This window comes from Prionailurus bengalensis, chromosome C1 (assembly GCF_016509475.1).
Source record: "Prionailurus bengalensis isolate Pbe53 chromosome C1, Fcat_Pben_1.1_paternal_pri, whole genome shotgun sequence".
NCBI classification, from domain to species: Eukaryota; Metazoa; Chordata; class Mammalia; order Carnivora; family Felidae; genus Prionailurus; species Prionailurus bengalensis.
In genome coordinates this window covers 77,983,053-77,999,325 of record NC_057345.1, presented here as the reverse complement: position 1 = coordinate 77,999,325, position 16,273 = coordinate 77,983,053, and the positions used below count along the sequence as shown (strand labels likewise).

At 41.2% G+C, this 16,273-nt stretch overlaps 1 protein-coding gene across 2 annotated transcripts in view; it reads left to right on the top strand.

Moving 5' to 3' along the window:
* The window catches only part of TGFBR3 (transforming growth factor beta receptor 3), a 209,501-nt gene that overhangs the window by 129,497 nt on the left and 63,731 nt on the right, over nt 1-16,273 (top strand). For both annotated transcript variants that reach the window (XM_043575555.1, XM_043575557.1), the window contains one exon: nt 3,052-3,189. In XM_043575555.1, the coding sequence (XP_043431490.1) occupies nt 3,052-3,189 (138 nt within the window). The remainder of the gene's footprint in view (nt 1-3,051; nt 3,190-16,273) is intronic.

Genomic DNA, 16,273 nt, shown 5'->3' with positions numbered 1-16,273 from the left:
TTATGAAGACCATGGACTAAGTGGTGACTCTTACTTTCATGTAGACTTAACATAGGATTGAGAGTCAACCCTTAGAACTACTGTTTGGATTGCCAAGCTGGAAATCATTGGATACGCACTTGTATCATTTCTCCACAGCTGTTTCTTTGCTGCCATCTGCCTCAGCTCTGGTCATGAGACCATGATCATGGGGCACTAATTTACCCAAGAAAACCTTTAGCAGAACGTTCTTATCCTTGTAACTGTAGTCTATCCTAAGTTACAATTGGTTCTGAAGAGGATTTTGTTTTTTCCTTGGCTTTTTTTTTTTTTTTCCAGCCTGAGAGAAAGTAGGCACCTTAGCCAGGAATTCTTTCAGAGATATTCCGAGTATGTTCTCCCCACCGTTCGGAGAGCTTTTATACCTTCATTCTTTTGTTGGTTGTTTTTGGTTGTCCTCTGTATTCCCTTCAGCAAGATTTATTCCAGTAGAAGAAGGTTGTTGAGGGATTAGGTGAGTGGGTGCTTGGGGGACTCTTTGTTCATGCCAAATGATCTTTTAAAAAAAGTATTGAGTATTTTTCTTTTAATTTCCCAATCATAGTGTGAATTCTTCTTTGCCAGATGGTTTTTGGGGCTTTGCCTGGGTCCTGTGTGCCAGAGTCGGGGATTCATCTTGGCCAGACGCTGCCACATATTGAAGAGGGAGCCGTTTCCAGGAAAGCTCAGAGCTGTGGCTCCTAGAAATCTTTCCTTGATTGTGTGAGCCAGGCCTCGACACTTTTGACCATCTGGAAGATTTTGGACCCCAGCACCAATATCTGTCTCATACACATTTTTCTTTTCATTTCCTAAGTTTTTTTTTTTTAATTCTTGTTCATTTGAGATATATATTTATTGCAATTTTATCTACACACTTCAAGAGTGGTATGCCTGAGGGCTGCAAAGAAAATTAACAGAAAAAGAGTTGACATCCCTCTGTGGATACCCATGGCTATTCTTCGTGCCATGATGGTGCTCAATAAACAGTTTGGAAGGAATAAATCTGGAAACTTATTACTGACACATACTGTTCATGACAGAGTGTTTCTTAGCAATTTTTCAGGTACTCTTGTACAAGTAATGACTTCATCTCTCCTTTCTTCACTTTCCAAAGTATATGCTTTCTGTAGTGTGCATCTCTCTGTTAATACTACAGTTTGAATCTTTGCCCCAAGCCTGTCTTGTTTACAGTGGCCATTGATCTGTTTATTTCTAGATGCGGACAGCTATGTGAAATGCTGTGAGGTAGAGTTTGTACAACCAAGAAATGTGTTATTATGCTGTAGCTGTACTCAACATCACTTTTCATTAGTGTTCTGCTTTTAGTAGTTTGCATATGCCAAATGTAAAGATGATCCTAGCTGTGTTGCAGAAACAGGTCATGATAGTATTGCTTGTGTTCTGAAATTTTTCTATAAATTAGCTAGCTACGTCCCTTTGAACCTATCAATATATTCAGCTTTTTTCACCTTTTAGGTAACATAAATTTATAAATTTGCTGTAGTAAATCAATCCTTTAAATAACTGTCTATCCTCTGTTTCAGCACAGTATTATAGTAAGACATATCTTTGCCTACTGAGTGTTTGCAGTCTGTTTCAGAGATTAAGACACACGCTCAACGGTTAATGAATAGAGATGGTATTACACACCAGAGTGTAAATTATTAATAGAATAAAGTACTTCCATGGCATTGGAAATTAGAGAATTAAATATCCAGTTGGTACTCACCGAGTACCAACCCTGTGCTAAGCTAAGGCATGGGTACTGAAAGTAAAGTTCGAAGTTGTATTATCAGTGACCCGAGAGGCTGTTGTGATAAGCGACATTGGTGTCAAAGGCAGTTCCTACAATAAAAGGCAGAGATATGTTGAGATCAAAGTGGGCCAGCAGCCACTGGAAGACGTAAAATAGTCCAGCTTTGAGTGCTCTATCCTTAATGGCTGTATAGACTCAGATCATAGATCTGGCCATTTAATGCTCATAAGGATTATGGCTGAGATGTTCCGTTATTCCCAGTGTATTACTCAGTCTCTGTCTTGCCAGCTAAAGTCATTTTTCGTGCTTTCCCTCTCATCACTTTCTGGTGCTCTTGGGTGAGTTCAGCTTGTTAAAATATGTGCTTCTTGGGTCTTGCTTCACCCCTCTGTACAGAAAGCCAATATGAGACATGCTTCTCTGAAAGCATCTGTTCAGTATTTCTTTATTCACCCTTTTGCTTCTCTGTGTTCATGTTGACCTATCTTGGCTGGTATGCTCCGGGAGGATGTTGAACCCACTGTTTCCAGCTGTCCTCATAGGTGCTTTTTGATGATGTTAATGATGATAGTGATAACCTATAATAGTCCTTGATCCACTATCAAAAGTGGTCACAGCTTTCTTATCCAGGCTCATGGTTTTCTTCGCTGTTTTGTTTTTGTTTTTGTTTTGGACCAGGTCTGCATACAGTCAGTTTTTATTCTGTGTGTTCTCTATACTTCATTTTTTTTTTGGAAAGCCCCCTTAGGCTAATAGCTGGGTTGATGAAAACTCCCCTTGGCAGCCCCTTTCCTGCAGCTTTCAGCACTTTTTTTGGCAGAACTCACTTCACTTTTTAGAGGTTGGAGTTCACCTGGAAGAGAAGAAAGTCCTTTCTCTAGTGATCCACAGGGATGATCCCAAGACATTCTGTAATCCCAGTTTTTAGCTTAATCATTTGACTTGAAGGATAAAGCAGTCTTGAGGGAGGGTAACTTTTGCTCTGTCTTTGCTAACTTTGGGGGGGAAAAAGTGTTCTGATTATTTGTGTTCCCCTATTACTGGGAGCTGAAACATGTTTTAGTTGCGATTAGTGTGGGTTGCCATTTTTGTAGTAAAAATTGGTCAAATACTGGCAGCAGCATCTAGTTCAACCTAGTATGTCTTATCCATAGAATCTAAACTACCTTATAGCTTTTTTTTAATGGTGAGCTGTGGAAAATTATTCTGGATGCTGTGCTATGTGATTTTAATGGAAAGTCAGTGTTAAGATTTCTCTTTCTGTTGCTTCCTAGGTCACTCTGCACCTAAATCCCATCTCCTCGGTCCACATTCACCACAAGCCTATTGTGTTTGTGCTCAACTCCCCACAGCCCCTGGTCTGGCATCTGAAGACAGAGAGGCTGGCAGTTGGGGTCTCCAGACTTTTCTTGGTAAGTATTTGAAACCTTCCCAAAGTGTCCTTAGCATAAGGATATAATGACACTAAAACTTTGCAAGCGTTTTTAAAAGGCTTATTTCATTGAAATAATACCAGAGTCCACAGTGTATTAAATTGGAAGAATGCTCTTAGTGGTATTTGGGCAGTGTAGGTAAGCAGTCACGGAAAACAAACACCGCACGTGTGTGTCTGACTGTGGATGGAGGATCTGGTCTAGTTTCCATGTTAGAGCAGGACCTGCAGTCATACTCTGTGTGGCCTGGGCTTTGGTCTCCACTCTGAGACTCCTCTGGTGGCATCAGGAGCAATGTAAACATTGTAAACAGCCACTAGGTGTGTGGTCTCTGACTGCAAAATAAATACACACAAACCCATTCTGTTTGTATATAACACAGGCCTACTTTCTGATACGAGGATCTGTTTGTTGAGAGAGTGACACAGCCAGTTCCAAAATGAAAACATTTGTATTTTATAAAAAAGCTGGAACCCAGCTCTTGTGGAAAGATCCAAATATTACCTACTATTTGTAAATCATGTCCTTTTGAGTTTGCCAGAACATTCAAGTTTGCTGGTTGTGGAGAAATTGATGGGTTGTTTGGATGGAATTTTTGGGGTATGATATCATGTCTGATGATGTGCAACACTGCCCTTCACAGTGATAACTCACATTGTCTACTGCTAGGGCTCCATGCTGATGTCCTTAATTGCAGAACCTTAGGCTTTTAAGCCTCATCGCCTCAAAGCATCCAAAACAAAAAGAGACCTCAGTTAATAGTCTTTTTCTTGTATAATGAGCATATCTGTACTTACATTTGAAGAATACACTTAAAAACTCAAAGGTACCTGTTGAATAAAGTAGGAATCCATAATCAGTACAGTTAATAAGTAGATAAATAAATGAGTAAAGAGGGATAAGGGACAGCTCTTCATTATAGTCAGATGCCAATCAATGATATAGAAGGATAATGGAGTTAGAAATTCCTGGTTTTGCAATCATCATAGTAAAAGTTTATTGGGCAGGAGTCATCAGTAGAAGCTAAATGTAGCAGAAGTGGAGGGAGTTTGAGGAACTGTATATTTTATTTAAATTACCCAAATTACTTACTAATACCAAAAGAAGAAACAATAACTATATATAGTGGAGATACCCTACAGCACCTTAACCAAATCTTCAAAATCAACATCACCAGTATGGTGCACATGGACATTGTGTGCCTTTAAATGTGATAACCTGCATCATTTATCTTATATTCTAGCCAAACATGCACATAACCTGGATCTGGTCATGATGAAGCATCAGGCAAAACCAAATTGAGTGACATTCTATCAAACCCAGATAGGACTTACACAAGAAGCTCTTACCCCAGACTGGCTCCTTCATACTCATAATCATTGTCAATCTCTTGTAACTAAAGGTATTTGTGATAGTAAGTAATGGCCATGATCATAAAGTCTTATGTGCATTTAGCCCTTAGAGTGCTGAGCTATATTGTGCAATACTGTAAACAGTAGCTATAGGTGAGCTATTTAAATTTAAAATAACTAGGGGCGCCTGGGTGGCTCAGGTGGTTAAGCATCTGCACTGACAGTGCAGAGCCTCCCTGGGATTCTCTCTGCCCCTGCCCCACTTGTTTTTGTTCCCTCCCTCCCTCCCTCCCTCCCTCCCTCCCTCCCTCCCTCCCTCTCAAAATAAATAAACTTAAAAAATAAAACTTTTTTAAAACTTAAAAAAAAACTTAAATTAACTAAAATTACAAATACAGTTCCTGAGGCATACGAACCACATTTCAGGTGCTTAGTAGCTACATGAAGCTACCACACTGGGCAGGTTATGGACAGGTTATGAGTAAATGCTTTGCCCACCCGGCTTTGAATCCAAATAGTAACTCAAGGCAAATTATTTTATTTCTTTAAGCCTGATTTTCCTCACTTATAATAAAGGAAAATTAATAGTCCCAGCATCATGGGGTTGTTATCTTGATTAAAAGAGATTACATGTAGCATGTTTAATACAGTGCCTGACCCCGTTCATAGATATTACCTGTTGTTGTTGTGGCTATTTATTAATAGTCTTAGTAAAGAACACTTGGAAAAGATGTTGAATTTCTATTTTTATTTGTTTATTTAGAGAGAGAGAGAGAGGAAAAGAGCACACACAGCGGGATAGGGGAAGAGGGAGAGGGAGAGAGAGAATCCCAAGCAGGCTGCACACCCAGCACTGAGTCTGACGCTGCACTTGATCTCAACCATGAGATCATGACTTGAGCTGAAATCAAGGGTCAGATTAACTGAGCCCCTCGTTTTATATATAATATGTATATATATTATAAAATATAATTTATATTTCTAATTATAAATGTCTAGCTTGGCTTGTCCAAGATTAAAAGGCGTTCCTATTTCTCTGGGCTACAGGTCCAGATGAAAAGTGAGGGCTACATATATCATAGTTGTACTGGTCACTTTCTGGATTCTTCATGAACCTACCCCTCAATGGGTTATAATGGAAAGTATCTTACTCCTAGCTATTACTTATTTGCTTTAATTTTAAGATCTATAAGAACTGCATCTTGGCCATCAGTTTAAAATGCACTAACAGTTAAAAAAAGAGACAGTTTTAGTTAAACAACTTAACATCATCCCTCTTTGGAGTCGATCCCATGTAAGGAGATTGCAGATCAAGTGATGAACCTAAAATTACCAACACAGGGGAGATAGCATTGGGAGAAGCCAAGGATTTACATTCTGGGACACTTGAACTCTACTTTATTATCCAGCAGGCTTTCTTTAGGTAAAATGGTTTTCTCCCATCTGTACATGTCTTCAAGGCCTGGAAAAGCTAGTAGAACATGTGTTGCTCATTCATTTTCTCAGGTCCATGGAGGAGGTATACAAGCTCTCTCACAAGCCAGGTAGCTCTCCCTGACAGTGTGTGAGGTAAAGAGGGTAAAGGCAAGCTCTTCTTTTACTCTGTGTTGCTGGAAAGGAATTTCAGGGTCTGTGCATCCACTGGACAGCCATTGCAGCAGAGGGGTCTACTGCTGGATGACAGACCCACCAAGGATGAGGTCTGTTGATCCATGTATAATAGCTAAGAGTTCAAATTTAGAAACAAGACCGTTACATTATTTTACAAACACTTGAGAAGGCCTGTGGGACTTTCAGACACTGGGACTTAGCCGTTTCCATCACTGTCTCCTCCCAGGTTACCCAAAGAGCTCCGAGTTGTAGAGGAGAGAGGCCGTCTCTTGATTCTTTGTCTAAGATGTGTATTAATGTAGTGCCTGCATTACTGTCTTAAAGCTATCTTTACTTTCCAGGTAAAGTTACAGCACTACACAGTTCTGTTTTTTGATTTTTGTCTTAGTTTTTATTTATTTTTTTAAGCAGGGTGGTGAGAAGAGATGAAGCAATGATATCTACTCATCTGTTCAAGATGACGTTTTAATTTAACTTGACATGTCTGCATTTATTATAGATGCCCAAATTTAAAAGGGAAACATTTCATAATTAGTTAGTAGGAACTTGTGTTGCTCTGAATGTCTCAGCCACCATGAGAATGACTAAAAATATTATACTTTAATACCGTCTGATGAAGGTGTCTGGCTTTTTTTCTGTCAAATCATTCCAGCCCTCCTTATGATTTCACAGTGCAGGCAAGAAGGAGCGTGTCAGGCAGGGGGAAAATGGGATTGAGTTTCCTCTGCGAATGTAGTTCCTTTATCTGGTTGTTCTGGTTATGTAGGAAACGGAATGAAGGGTGATTGTGTCATTGTCAAGCAGTGAGTCTTTGAGTATGAGTCTCACACATGTGTATATGGATGTGCACACGCACATGCATGATGGAGTTGTCACAGCTGTATAGATTTTCTTCTGTAAGGTGTCTGGATGGCCCAGAGAATATTGAGTAGGTTAGAGCTGTCCCTCAGTGCAATTAGAAATAAGAATAATCCTAACCCCTCAGTCTGTCATGTTGAAACTACAAAGAAAAATCTCTTAGAAGGATTTTTATTTTTGCAATTATTTCCACATAGAAGAAGAAGCATAGTTCAGTGGGGCAATAAATATCTGAACTTCCAACCTGAGTTTGCTTAAAAAAAAAAATCATAACAATACTAGTTTTTGTTAAGAAACATGATGCAATTTGAATAGACATTTCACCAAAGAAAAAACACAAATGGCTAATAGGCACGTGAAAAGATGTTCAATATCATTAGTCATTAGGAAAATGCAAATTTAAAATCACAATGAGATGCCACTTCACGCCCACTAGGATGGGTCTAATAAAAAAGGCAGATAATGACAAGTGTTATTGAGGATTTAGGGAAATTGGAACCCTCATAAATTGCCGACAGTAAAGTAAAATGCTGCTTTGGAAGACAATTGGGCAAAACCTAGGTGTACAGAAAAAAAATCACCCACAAATGTTCTCAGCAGCATTATTCTTAACAACCAAAAAGTAGTAGAAACAGCCCAAATATCCATCAACTGATGGAGGGGCTAAAAAAAATGTAGATCCAGGGTGCCTGGGTGGCTCAGTCAGTTGAATGTCTGACTTTGGCTCAGGTCGTGATCTCACAGTTTGTGAGTTCAAGCGCTGCATTGTGCTTGGAGGCTTCTTGGGATTCTCCCTGTCTCCCTCTGTCTCTGCCCCTCTTGTAGTGGGGAGGGGAAGAGAGAGAATCCCAAGCAGGCTCGGTGCTGTCAGTGCAGAGCCTGACGTGGGGCTCGATCTCACAAACCCTAAGATCATGACCTGATCTGAAGTCAAGAGTCAAACACTTAACCACCTGAGCCACCCAGGAGCCCCTAATCTTGTTTTATCCTATTCTAAACCTGAGTGCGCTCTCATGCAAGGTCTACAGACTCAGACCCTTGGGATAAGCAGAAAATCTCAAGATGACACATAAAATGTCTAATCCAGGGGCCTTACACAGCCTTTTAATGTCAGGCTTAGTTGCTTTGCATGCTTATAAGGAAGAAAGGTATCTAAGATAAGGAAACCTCGAAAAATAAGCAGCAACTTCTTCCAATTTCACTTGTTCATGGGATTACTGTGCTGCAACTTATATTTTCCATCCATTGACATTAAAAAAGGAAAGAAATGTGTGTATACATGTATATGTTTGAGTGGAGGTGTAGAGTGGGAGGGGATATTGGTTTCTAAGATAAGGTTTCCAGAGTTAAGAGAGATACAGGATGCCCATTAAGTTTGAATTTCAAATAAACAACAAATACTTTTTTTTTAGTATGCCCACATGATACTTGGGGCATATTCATATTAAAAAATTATTCATTGTTTAACCAAAACTCAAATTTAATTAGCTATTCTGTATTTTATCTCACAGCTGTACTCAGAGGTAATTCGGGTTTTTCTTTCTGGTTAACAGCCTGGCCTGAGTACCTGGGTACCAGGAGGCCTGAGCACTAAGTGGCTCTGTCACTAACTAGTTCTGTATTATTGGGCAAAATCACTTACTTGGGCCTCAGTTTCCTCATCTCTAAAGTAAGGAGGTGGTAGTAGCCAGTCTCTGAAATTCCTCTCAGCTTTTAAACTCTCTGACTCGTTGATAATATGAATGTTAGATATTACATCCCAATTTAATTGGAAACAGAAAATGGTAATCTGAACATTGCCTCTTCAGCAAATCCAAGTAAATATCAGGGCAGGGCAGTTGGAAAAAAAAAATGAGAGAAACCAAACGCAATGCTATTGGCTTTGGAATAAAAACAAATCAAAATTTAATCCTAATGAAAAATGTAAATTAATACCAGTTACAGGCTTAATATTTAAAATCTAGTTTTGTGTGTCTGAGAAGAAGGGAGGGGTAGGTGAAGAGGCAGGTGTTGCCAAAATCTGGTTTATTCCTTTTACTTGCACTTGGGGGGGGGGGTGGGGTGGAAAGGTCTAAATTTTTGGGCCTCTGCCACCAAACCACAGGCAGTTCTCTGGTCCGCACTGCAGTTTGGATGACTGACAAGGCTCAGTGAAAAACAAGTGCTATTTGTTTTCCTGTGCCCAGTATTTAACTGGAAATCAGAAGGCAAAATTTCCAATCAGTTGTTAAATAGCCCCAGATGTGTGCTTAGCTCCACTCTAGGAAGGGACGTGCACAGCCTAAACCACAGCGCATGTCCAGGCCTTCCTTTTCTTAACTCCAAGTGATGTGTAACTGAGAGTTGTAGTATCCAAAAATGCCCTTTGAATAACTCAGGCATTCAAGTTTGGTTGTGAAGAAGGGAACTTAAAAAAAAAAAAAAAAAAAAAAAAAAGGAAAATCCCTGTATTCTCCACTATGTTGCATTTAAAAATCTGGAAATGATTTTTTTTTTTTTTCCTAAATTCCTCCTTTCCCTTGCTTGGCACTTCTCCCCACGCTTAGAAAAACATTAGATTAGCATACCTGCTATGACGGTTTCTGTATCCGCTTGTTCATTCATCCAACAACCAGTTTTGAGTGCCTACAGGATGCTGGGGACTGTGCTAGGTATGGAGGGTTCCAGAGAGAAATGGAATGGACTGCCTGCCTTCCAGGAGCTACCCATTACATAGGAGAGATGGTTAAGAGATTGGGAATTGCATTTCAAAATTTTAAAAATGTTTTGTTTTGTTTTTTTTTAATTTTTTTTTTCAACGTTTATTTATTTTTGGGACAGAGAGAGACAGAGCATGAACGGGGGAGGGGCAGAGAGAGAGGGAGACACAGAATCGGAAACAGGCTCCAGGCTCTGAGCCATCAGCCCAGAGCCCGATGCGGGGCTCGAACTCCCGGACCGCGAGATCGTGACCTGGCTGAAGTCAGACGCTTAACCGACTGCGCCACCCAGGCGCCCCTGTTTTTATTTATTTTTGAAAGAGGGAGAGCATGAGCAGGGGAGGGCAGAGAGAGAGGGAGACACAGAAGCTGAAGCAGGCTCCCGTCTCTGAGCTGTCAGCTCAGAGCCCGATGTGGGGCTTGAACCCATGAACCACGAGATCTGACTTGAGCCAAAGTTGAACGCCTGATAGATTGAGCCACCCAGACACCCCAGGAGTTGCATTTCAGTGTAAAATGTACCATTGTTGGAGGAGCACCTGGGTGGCTTGGTTAAGCTTCTGACTTCGGCTCAGGTCATGATCTCACAGTTCTTGAGTTCTAGCCCCACGTCGGGCTCTGTGATCACAGTTGAGCCTAGAGCGTGCTTTGGATTCTCCCTCTCTCTGCCCATCCCCTGCTCTGTCTCTCTGTCTCTCTGTCTCTCTCTCAAAAAGAAACATTAAAAAAAAAATTAAAAAAAAAAAAAGAAGTACCATTGTTGGATCCTGAAAATTGGAGAAAATGAGAATTCTCTTCTTCCAAATGCAATGAAGGCAGCTCCCTCTGTGAGGCTGATGGAGGAGCAGTGTGGGTTGGGGTTGCGGACACAAGAATAGGTTTTTGCTCAACCAGGAATGTCACTCCTGTGTACTAGGAGTGTATAGACTAGGGGTCTAGATATACCATTTTGGATTTTCCAGTTAGGCTTTCCCCTAAACAAATTCTCTCTCAAAGACAGATTAAATAACTAAACATTTCAAGATTGGTTCTTCTTCTTTTTAAAAAATGTCTCTTGTGGAATGACTCACTGTGCCCTTTGGGATATTCCGAGTGGTTGTGTACCATGCATTTTTGTTCCAGAGGCTGCTTATCTGTTGGTTTTGTGGCTTGTCCATAAGAGCCCTAATTGTAAGGGGCTTGATCCTCTCATGAACTAGGGTCAGTCAACTACCATATTTCCTAGGAATGAGTTTCTGGCCCATTTGTGGTCAAGAGAGCTCTTCCTAAATGTCACTGTGGCAATTAGAGCATTGGAATGAGTCCAGTTTCAGTTGGTAATCCTGGTCCAGAAAGAGTTTTTTGGAAGACTTCCTAGGATTATCTTAACTTGCTGGGTTAAGGCTTGGGAATGTTGCCAGTGAGTGGCCCCTTGGCCTTGTGAGGTTTGCCTGGGTGTATTCTTCCTGCTCGAGACATCCTGTCCTGGAGGGTTCACGCAAGCGTAGACTTTTCCTGGCTCCACTGGACTTTCTGTGTCATGTCTGTGTGCAGGCCTGGGCTCCAGCTCTGTGAAGGCTTTGCTTTCACTCAACAAATTGAGGTTAAATAAACTCTATTTTACCAAGGAGAGAAGACAGGTTTCTTCGTGTAGAGTCCCATTCCTTCCTTTAAGGCTTTGCTGTCTAAGGCTACTCTGGCAACCTGATGGATCTGCCCTTCCCAAGCTTTGGGCAATTGTATCAAACATCATATGTCTGGTGCCCTTGGTTAATGTGGTAGGCAGCTTGCAAGGGGCTGTTTGGTAGAAAAAGTGAGTGTTTTGTTAAGGGAGGTTGCAGAATGTTTTTTCGTGTAATAGGAGGGGGAGAAACTTATCTCCTGGGAGATTCTGGTGAGGCCAGCTTGAAAGCTTGTGGCTGTGCCATGGTCCTCTCACTGCAGACAGTGAGGCCCTTGGTAAGCATTCCCCACAGGTGACCTGCAGTCCCCATCTCTAATGGAGACTGCATGATGGCCTGACTCCTTTCTGGGGATGGAGTCATTGGACTTATTTGAGGCAGCCCAGCACTGACACTCTAAACCTCCATCATCCAAACCCCTAGCTTGGAAGCGGATTTCTGCAGAGGAGGAAGGGGTCCCTTTAGCCTTTCTTGTTTCTTTGTCCAAGGTAGAATTTATATCCCGAGAACAGTTTTTGCCCTTGGTTTTTGCCTTTGGTGCTAATACCCTATCCTCAGATGGCCTCTTAATGCCACCAGGCCAGGGAGTCCTCCTTACTCTCCTGCCTTGTCCTGTTTCGGTGGCGAATGACACAACTGTGATCTTGGGACCCAGGGTATACCTGAAAGTCAGGGTATATAGCCATCTGCCACCTCTGTCAAAAGCCCACAAAAGCTCATTTGATCTCTAGCCATTCTGTGTTTATGACATAGTCTGTTCTGGAGATTCTATAGTTTCTGGCTGATACAGGCTGCTGGGTGATGTTCAGAGTTACTGTTTGGAGCCAGCACTGCTCCAGCCCTTGAAAACAGGGTTCATATATCCTTTTCTGGAAGTTCAGACAAGAAGGCTACAGTCCAGGCATAGTGAGGAATGAATTATGGCCTGTCAACCTTATGATCTGTCAGACAACCCTTGTGGCCCATTGTGAGGCTATGTATACATGTATGTGTACATTTGACAAACACTTAGTGCATGAGCCATGTGCTAGGCACTCTTCCAAGTACTTCACATATATTACCTTATTTAACCTTCATAACAAGCCTGTAAAGTAGATACAATTATTATCCTCATTTTAACATGAGGAAATCGTTTCCACAAAGGGAGATTAAGTTAATTTGTGCCTGATCGCGCAGCTAGTAAATAAATAGCATCTGTAACCCATGTATAGTGCTTAGAATAGTGCCAGGCACATAGTAAGTGCTTGATAAATGTTAGCAATAATAATAAGTATTTTTTAATGATAAGGATTAGTAGTTTGGGTTAGCTTTTCCCCTACTTTCTCCCTTTTATCTCCTATCTTGGACTTTGATCCGGGGTTTGAATGGGAGCAAATCGGTGTAGCCAGGGATATTGGAATTTAACTGTCCACTGTCATCTGGCCCAGGGCTTTCCTTTTGCAGAGGGAAGGTATTTAGGTTGAATGATTTCCCCTGAGATGTAGATGCAGGACATTGCCCTGATCACAACCAACTACATATAACAATAGTTTTCCTAGATACAGTGTGAAGCTTTTGAACTAGTGTCAGCCATTGCCCTCCCACTGACTGGAGGTTAGTCATTGAGGCTGCCACCTTAAAAATAGCATTCCAAAAGTGATTAACCCCCCTCAACCCCCTGGTGTTTTGAGCTGTTTTTTTCTCCAGTTGTTTTCCCCTTTGCTTAGAGCCCCTGCCATCATCCCTCAGTCACTATCTGTAGCAAAGAAGGTAGCTGGATGGCCTCCTGAGGGACGTACATAATCTAAGTGCCCTTTACTTTTCAGAAAGGTAAATGGAGACCTCACTGGGGACAGTCACACCACTTGATTCAAGGGTGTGACTTTGATGTCCTCTGTAACCCTGGTCTCCAGCCTGGAACCACTAATGACTGTCCCAGCGACAAGGGCTTCAGAATTGAACCTGAAGAGCCAAATCAGGGTATCGCTCACCAGATCCAGTGAGGAGCTGGCGTGAAATTGCCTCTCTGGTTTCATTTCAGCAGAGTGTGTTGTGAATGGCTTGCTGCAGTACTGGGATCTAGGTAATGCCAGTATTTCAGTTGGGTGTGGGTGTTAAAATTGCTTCTTGATCCTTTTTCCAACAACATTGTCCCCCAGGCTCCTCTGGTTAGCTTGTCTCTGAATCAGCTTTACCAGAATACCCTGCATAGCCCTCTGTCTTTCACCCTCTAGGATCATTTATTTCTTCATCCAGGGTGGCCTGGAAAATGGAGGTAAGTGTAGAAACATGGCCTGCCTTTGGTTGAGAGCTAATGTTAGGAAGGTCAAGAGGGCTCCAGCCATTCTTGGGGCTGAAGGCCCTACCTCCATCATGCACCCCTGAAGGAAATATCCTTTAGAACCTTTTTTTCCTAAACTGTTCTTAGGTCTGGGGTTGCTAGGCCAGAATATGCAGCTCCATTTCTCTTCAAGCCTTCATCAGCCATTCACAGAAGCTGTAATAGTCAGTGGTTATCCAAAGAAAGAGAACCAGTAGGGGATATATATAAAGAGATTTCTTGCAAGGAATTGGTTTATGCCGTGTGGAGACAGACAAGGCATGGCAGAAATCTGCAGATTGGTGATCAGGAAGGAGGGCTGGAACTCTCCAGCCTGAGTGGAAGCTGCTGTCCACAGGTGGGATTTCTTCTCAGGGAAGCCTCAGCCCTGCTCTTAAATCCTTCAACTGATTGAATCAGGCCCACCCAGATTATCTAAGATAATTGCCCTTATTTATTTATCTGATTATGGCTGTGAATCACACTTACAAAATACCTTCACAGCAACATCTAGATTAGAGTTTGATTGAATAATAGGATATAATAGGAATAATAATAGCCAAGCCAAGTTGACATATAAAACTGACCATCACAGGGAGCATTTATATCTTAAATTTATACACCCTGATAATTCTTGCCAACCTAGGTCTACCATAGTTTCTCTTCAAATGATTTCAGGTCCTTTGGCAGCTTTTGTTGTTTACTATACCCAATCTTTCTTCTTCCCAACAAGTAATTACTTTGTTCCCATAACAGTCATCACTATTTCTGTCTGCCCCTTCCATTTCCATTTTCTCTCCCCTACTTTTTCCAGCTGAACTCCTTAGACTGCTGGGGAAGGGGGAGAAAGAGAAGGAAATAACCAAATGGAACGGGGGAATCTCTATGCAAACATCAGGAAAGGACATAGTCCCCTGCTTTGCCTTACTGCTTTCCCTTTTCACTCTCTTAAAAGCCTGGATTTGTATTGCATAGTTTTTGGAGTCTAATAGACATTTTAATTCTGCACTTGTCCTTTGCTAAAGCTATGCAATCTGGGGCTTTATGTAACCTCTCAGAGCACTAGTATCTTCAGTTGTCCCATGTGAAGATTCAGAATCTATGAAACGTTCACTTAGTAAGTGATCAGCAAGAACCTTCATGGCTATTCTCTCCCAGTGTTCTGTTGATAGGAGGCTAAGGTGGGGCTCTGTCTACCCAGATCTACTGATTTCTTGAGTTCAGTAGTTGACCACTCCATGGTAGTGGAGTAGAAACAGCTCTCTAATGGGAAAGAAAGCCTCTGGTTCTGTTGTCAGCCTGCTTTCTACCAGCTGTGTGCCTCGGGCCGATCCTGTAGCTTCTCTGAGCGTTAATTTCCTTGTCTGTAAAATAGAACTTAGATTATCTATTTGATGAAGAGGAACACTATAAAGAGAATTCTTGGAACCTATTAGGAGCCAAGCACTTACAAAGTTCAGTTTGTGCTCTTGAACCTGGGTTGGCAGATTGGATATAACTTAAAAGAAAAATAAAAGAATCTTCCCTAGCTAGGGATTCCCAGAAGCATGTTTGGAGGGCAAAAACAGATAGAGGATCATGGCAAGTGATGATAATGATGTCAACATTTTGTTTTTTCCTGGAAAAATACCCTTTAGATGACAAGTACGCTTTAAATTTTGAATCACGCTCATCCTAAAATCCTGCTAACACTGGCAGATGAGAAAGGTAAGTTTAGGAATCTGGAGAGCTCATTTTGTAAGACCATCAAGGGTCCCTCTGTGACCTGGGACTCTACTTTGGAAAACTCTACATTGTAAAGCAGCTCATGCTTCATTAATTTGGTAACCTGTGTGGACTGAGTCTGTCTTTCAGATGCAGTGACATATTTTGCTTCCCTTTGTATATTCACATATACTATCGTTTCTGTAACATTTCCACGGGAGATTAGAGGATTGCTTTTGTAGTGGCTTACATTCAAGTTTGTGCGTGTTTATAGTGACAGGGCTGCATCTCAGAGCTTTGTTCTTGGCATGTGTAAACATGTTGGGTGTTAAGAACAGAGGGCTGTTTCAATCCTTTAGTTCTCTATATTCCATTTCAGCAAAAATAAAAATTAAAAGCAGAGGGTGACCATCATGAATGTTTTGAGAAAAAGTGTTGAATATTAGTTTTAAGTCATTTTAAAGGAAGAAGGTAATCTGGTTTTAGATACAAAATTAAAATCACCCAAGATTTTTAAATGGTTGCATGGATTTGTGTTTCTTGAATGCACGATTGGCAGATGCCATAATCACATGGCTCATGCATATGTAGCATTACAAATTAAGACTGTAGGTTCATGGGCATGGAAGTTATTATTTCTTTAAAACAAACTTAAAAAAAAGCATTGAGTCATGATATATGGTTAATAGAAAACATGTTTCAGATCATATTTCACCTCACGTGGCTTTGGAGGAAATAGGCAAGCACAGCCCTCCCAGGAATTGGGTAGGAAAAACGTGTGATTTTCCTCTTTCAGAATGTAGGGTTTAGTCCTCATTTGGGAGGTAAATATTTCAGTACTGTTCCAGTACTTTATGTTAGTTTGTTTTTACTGGATGG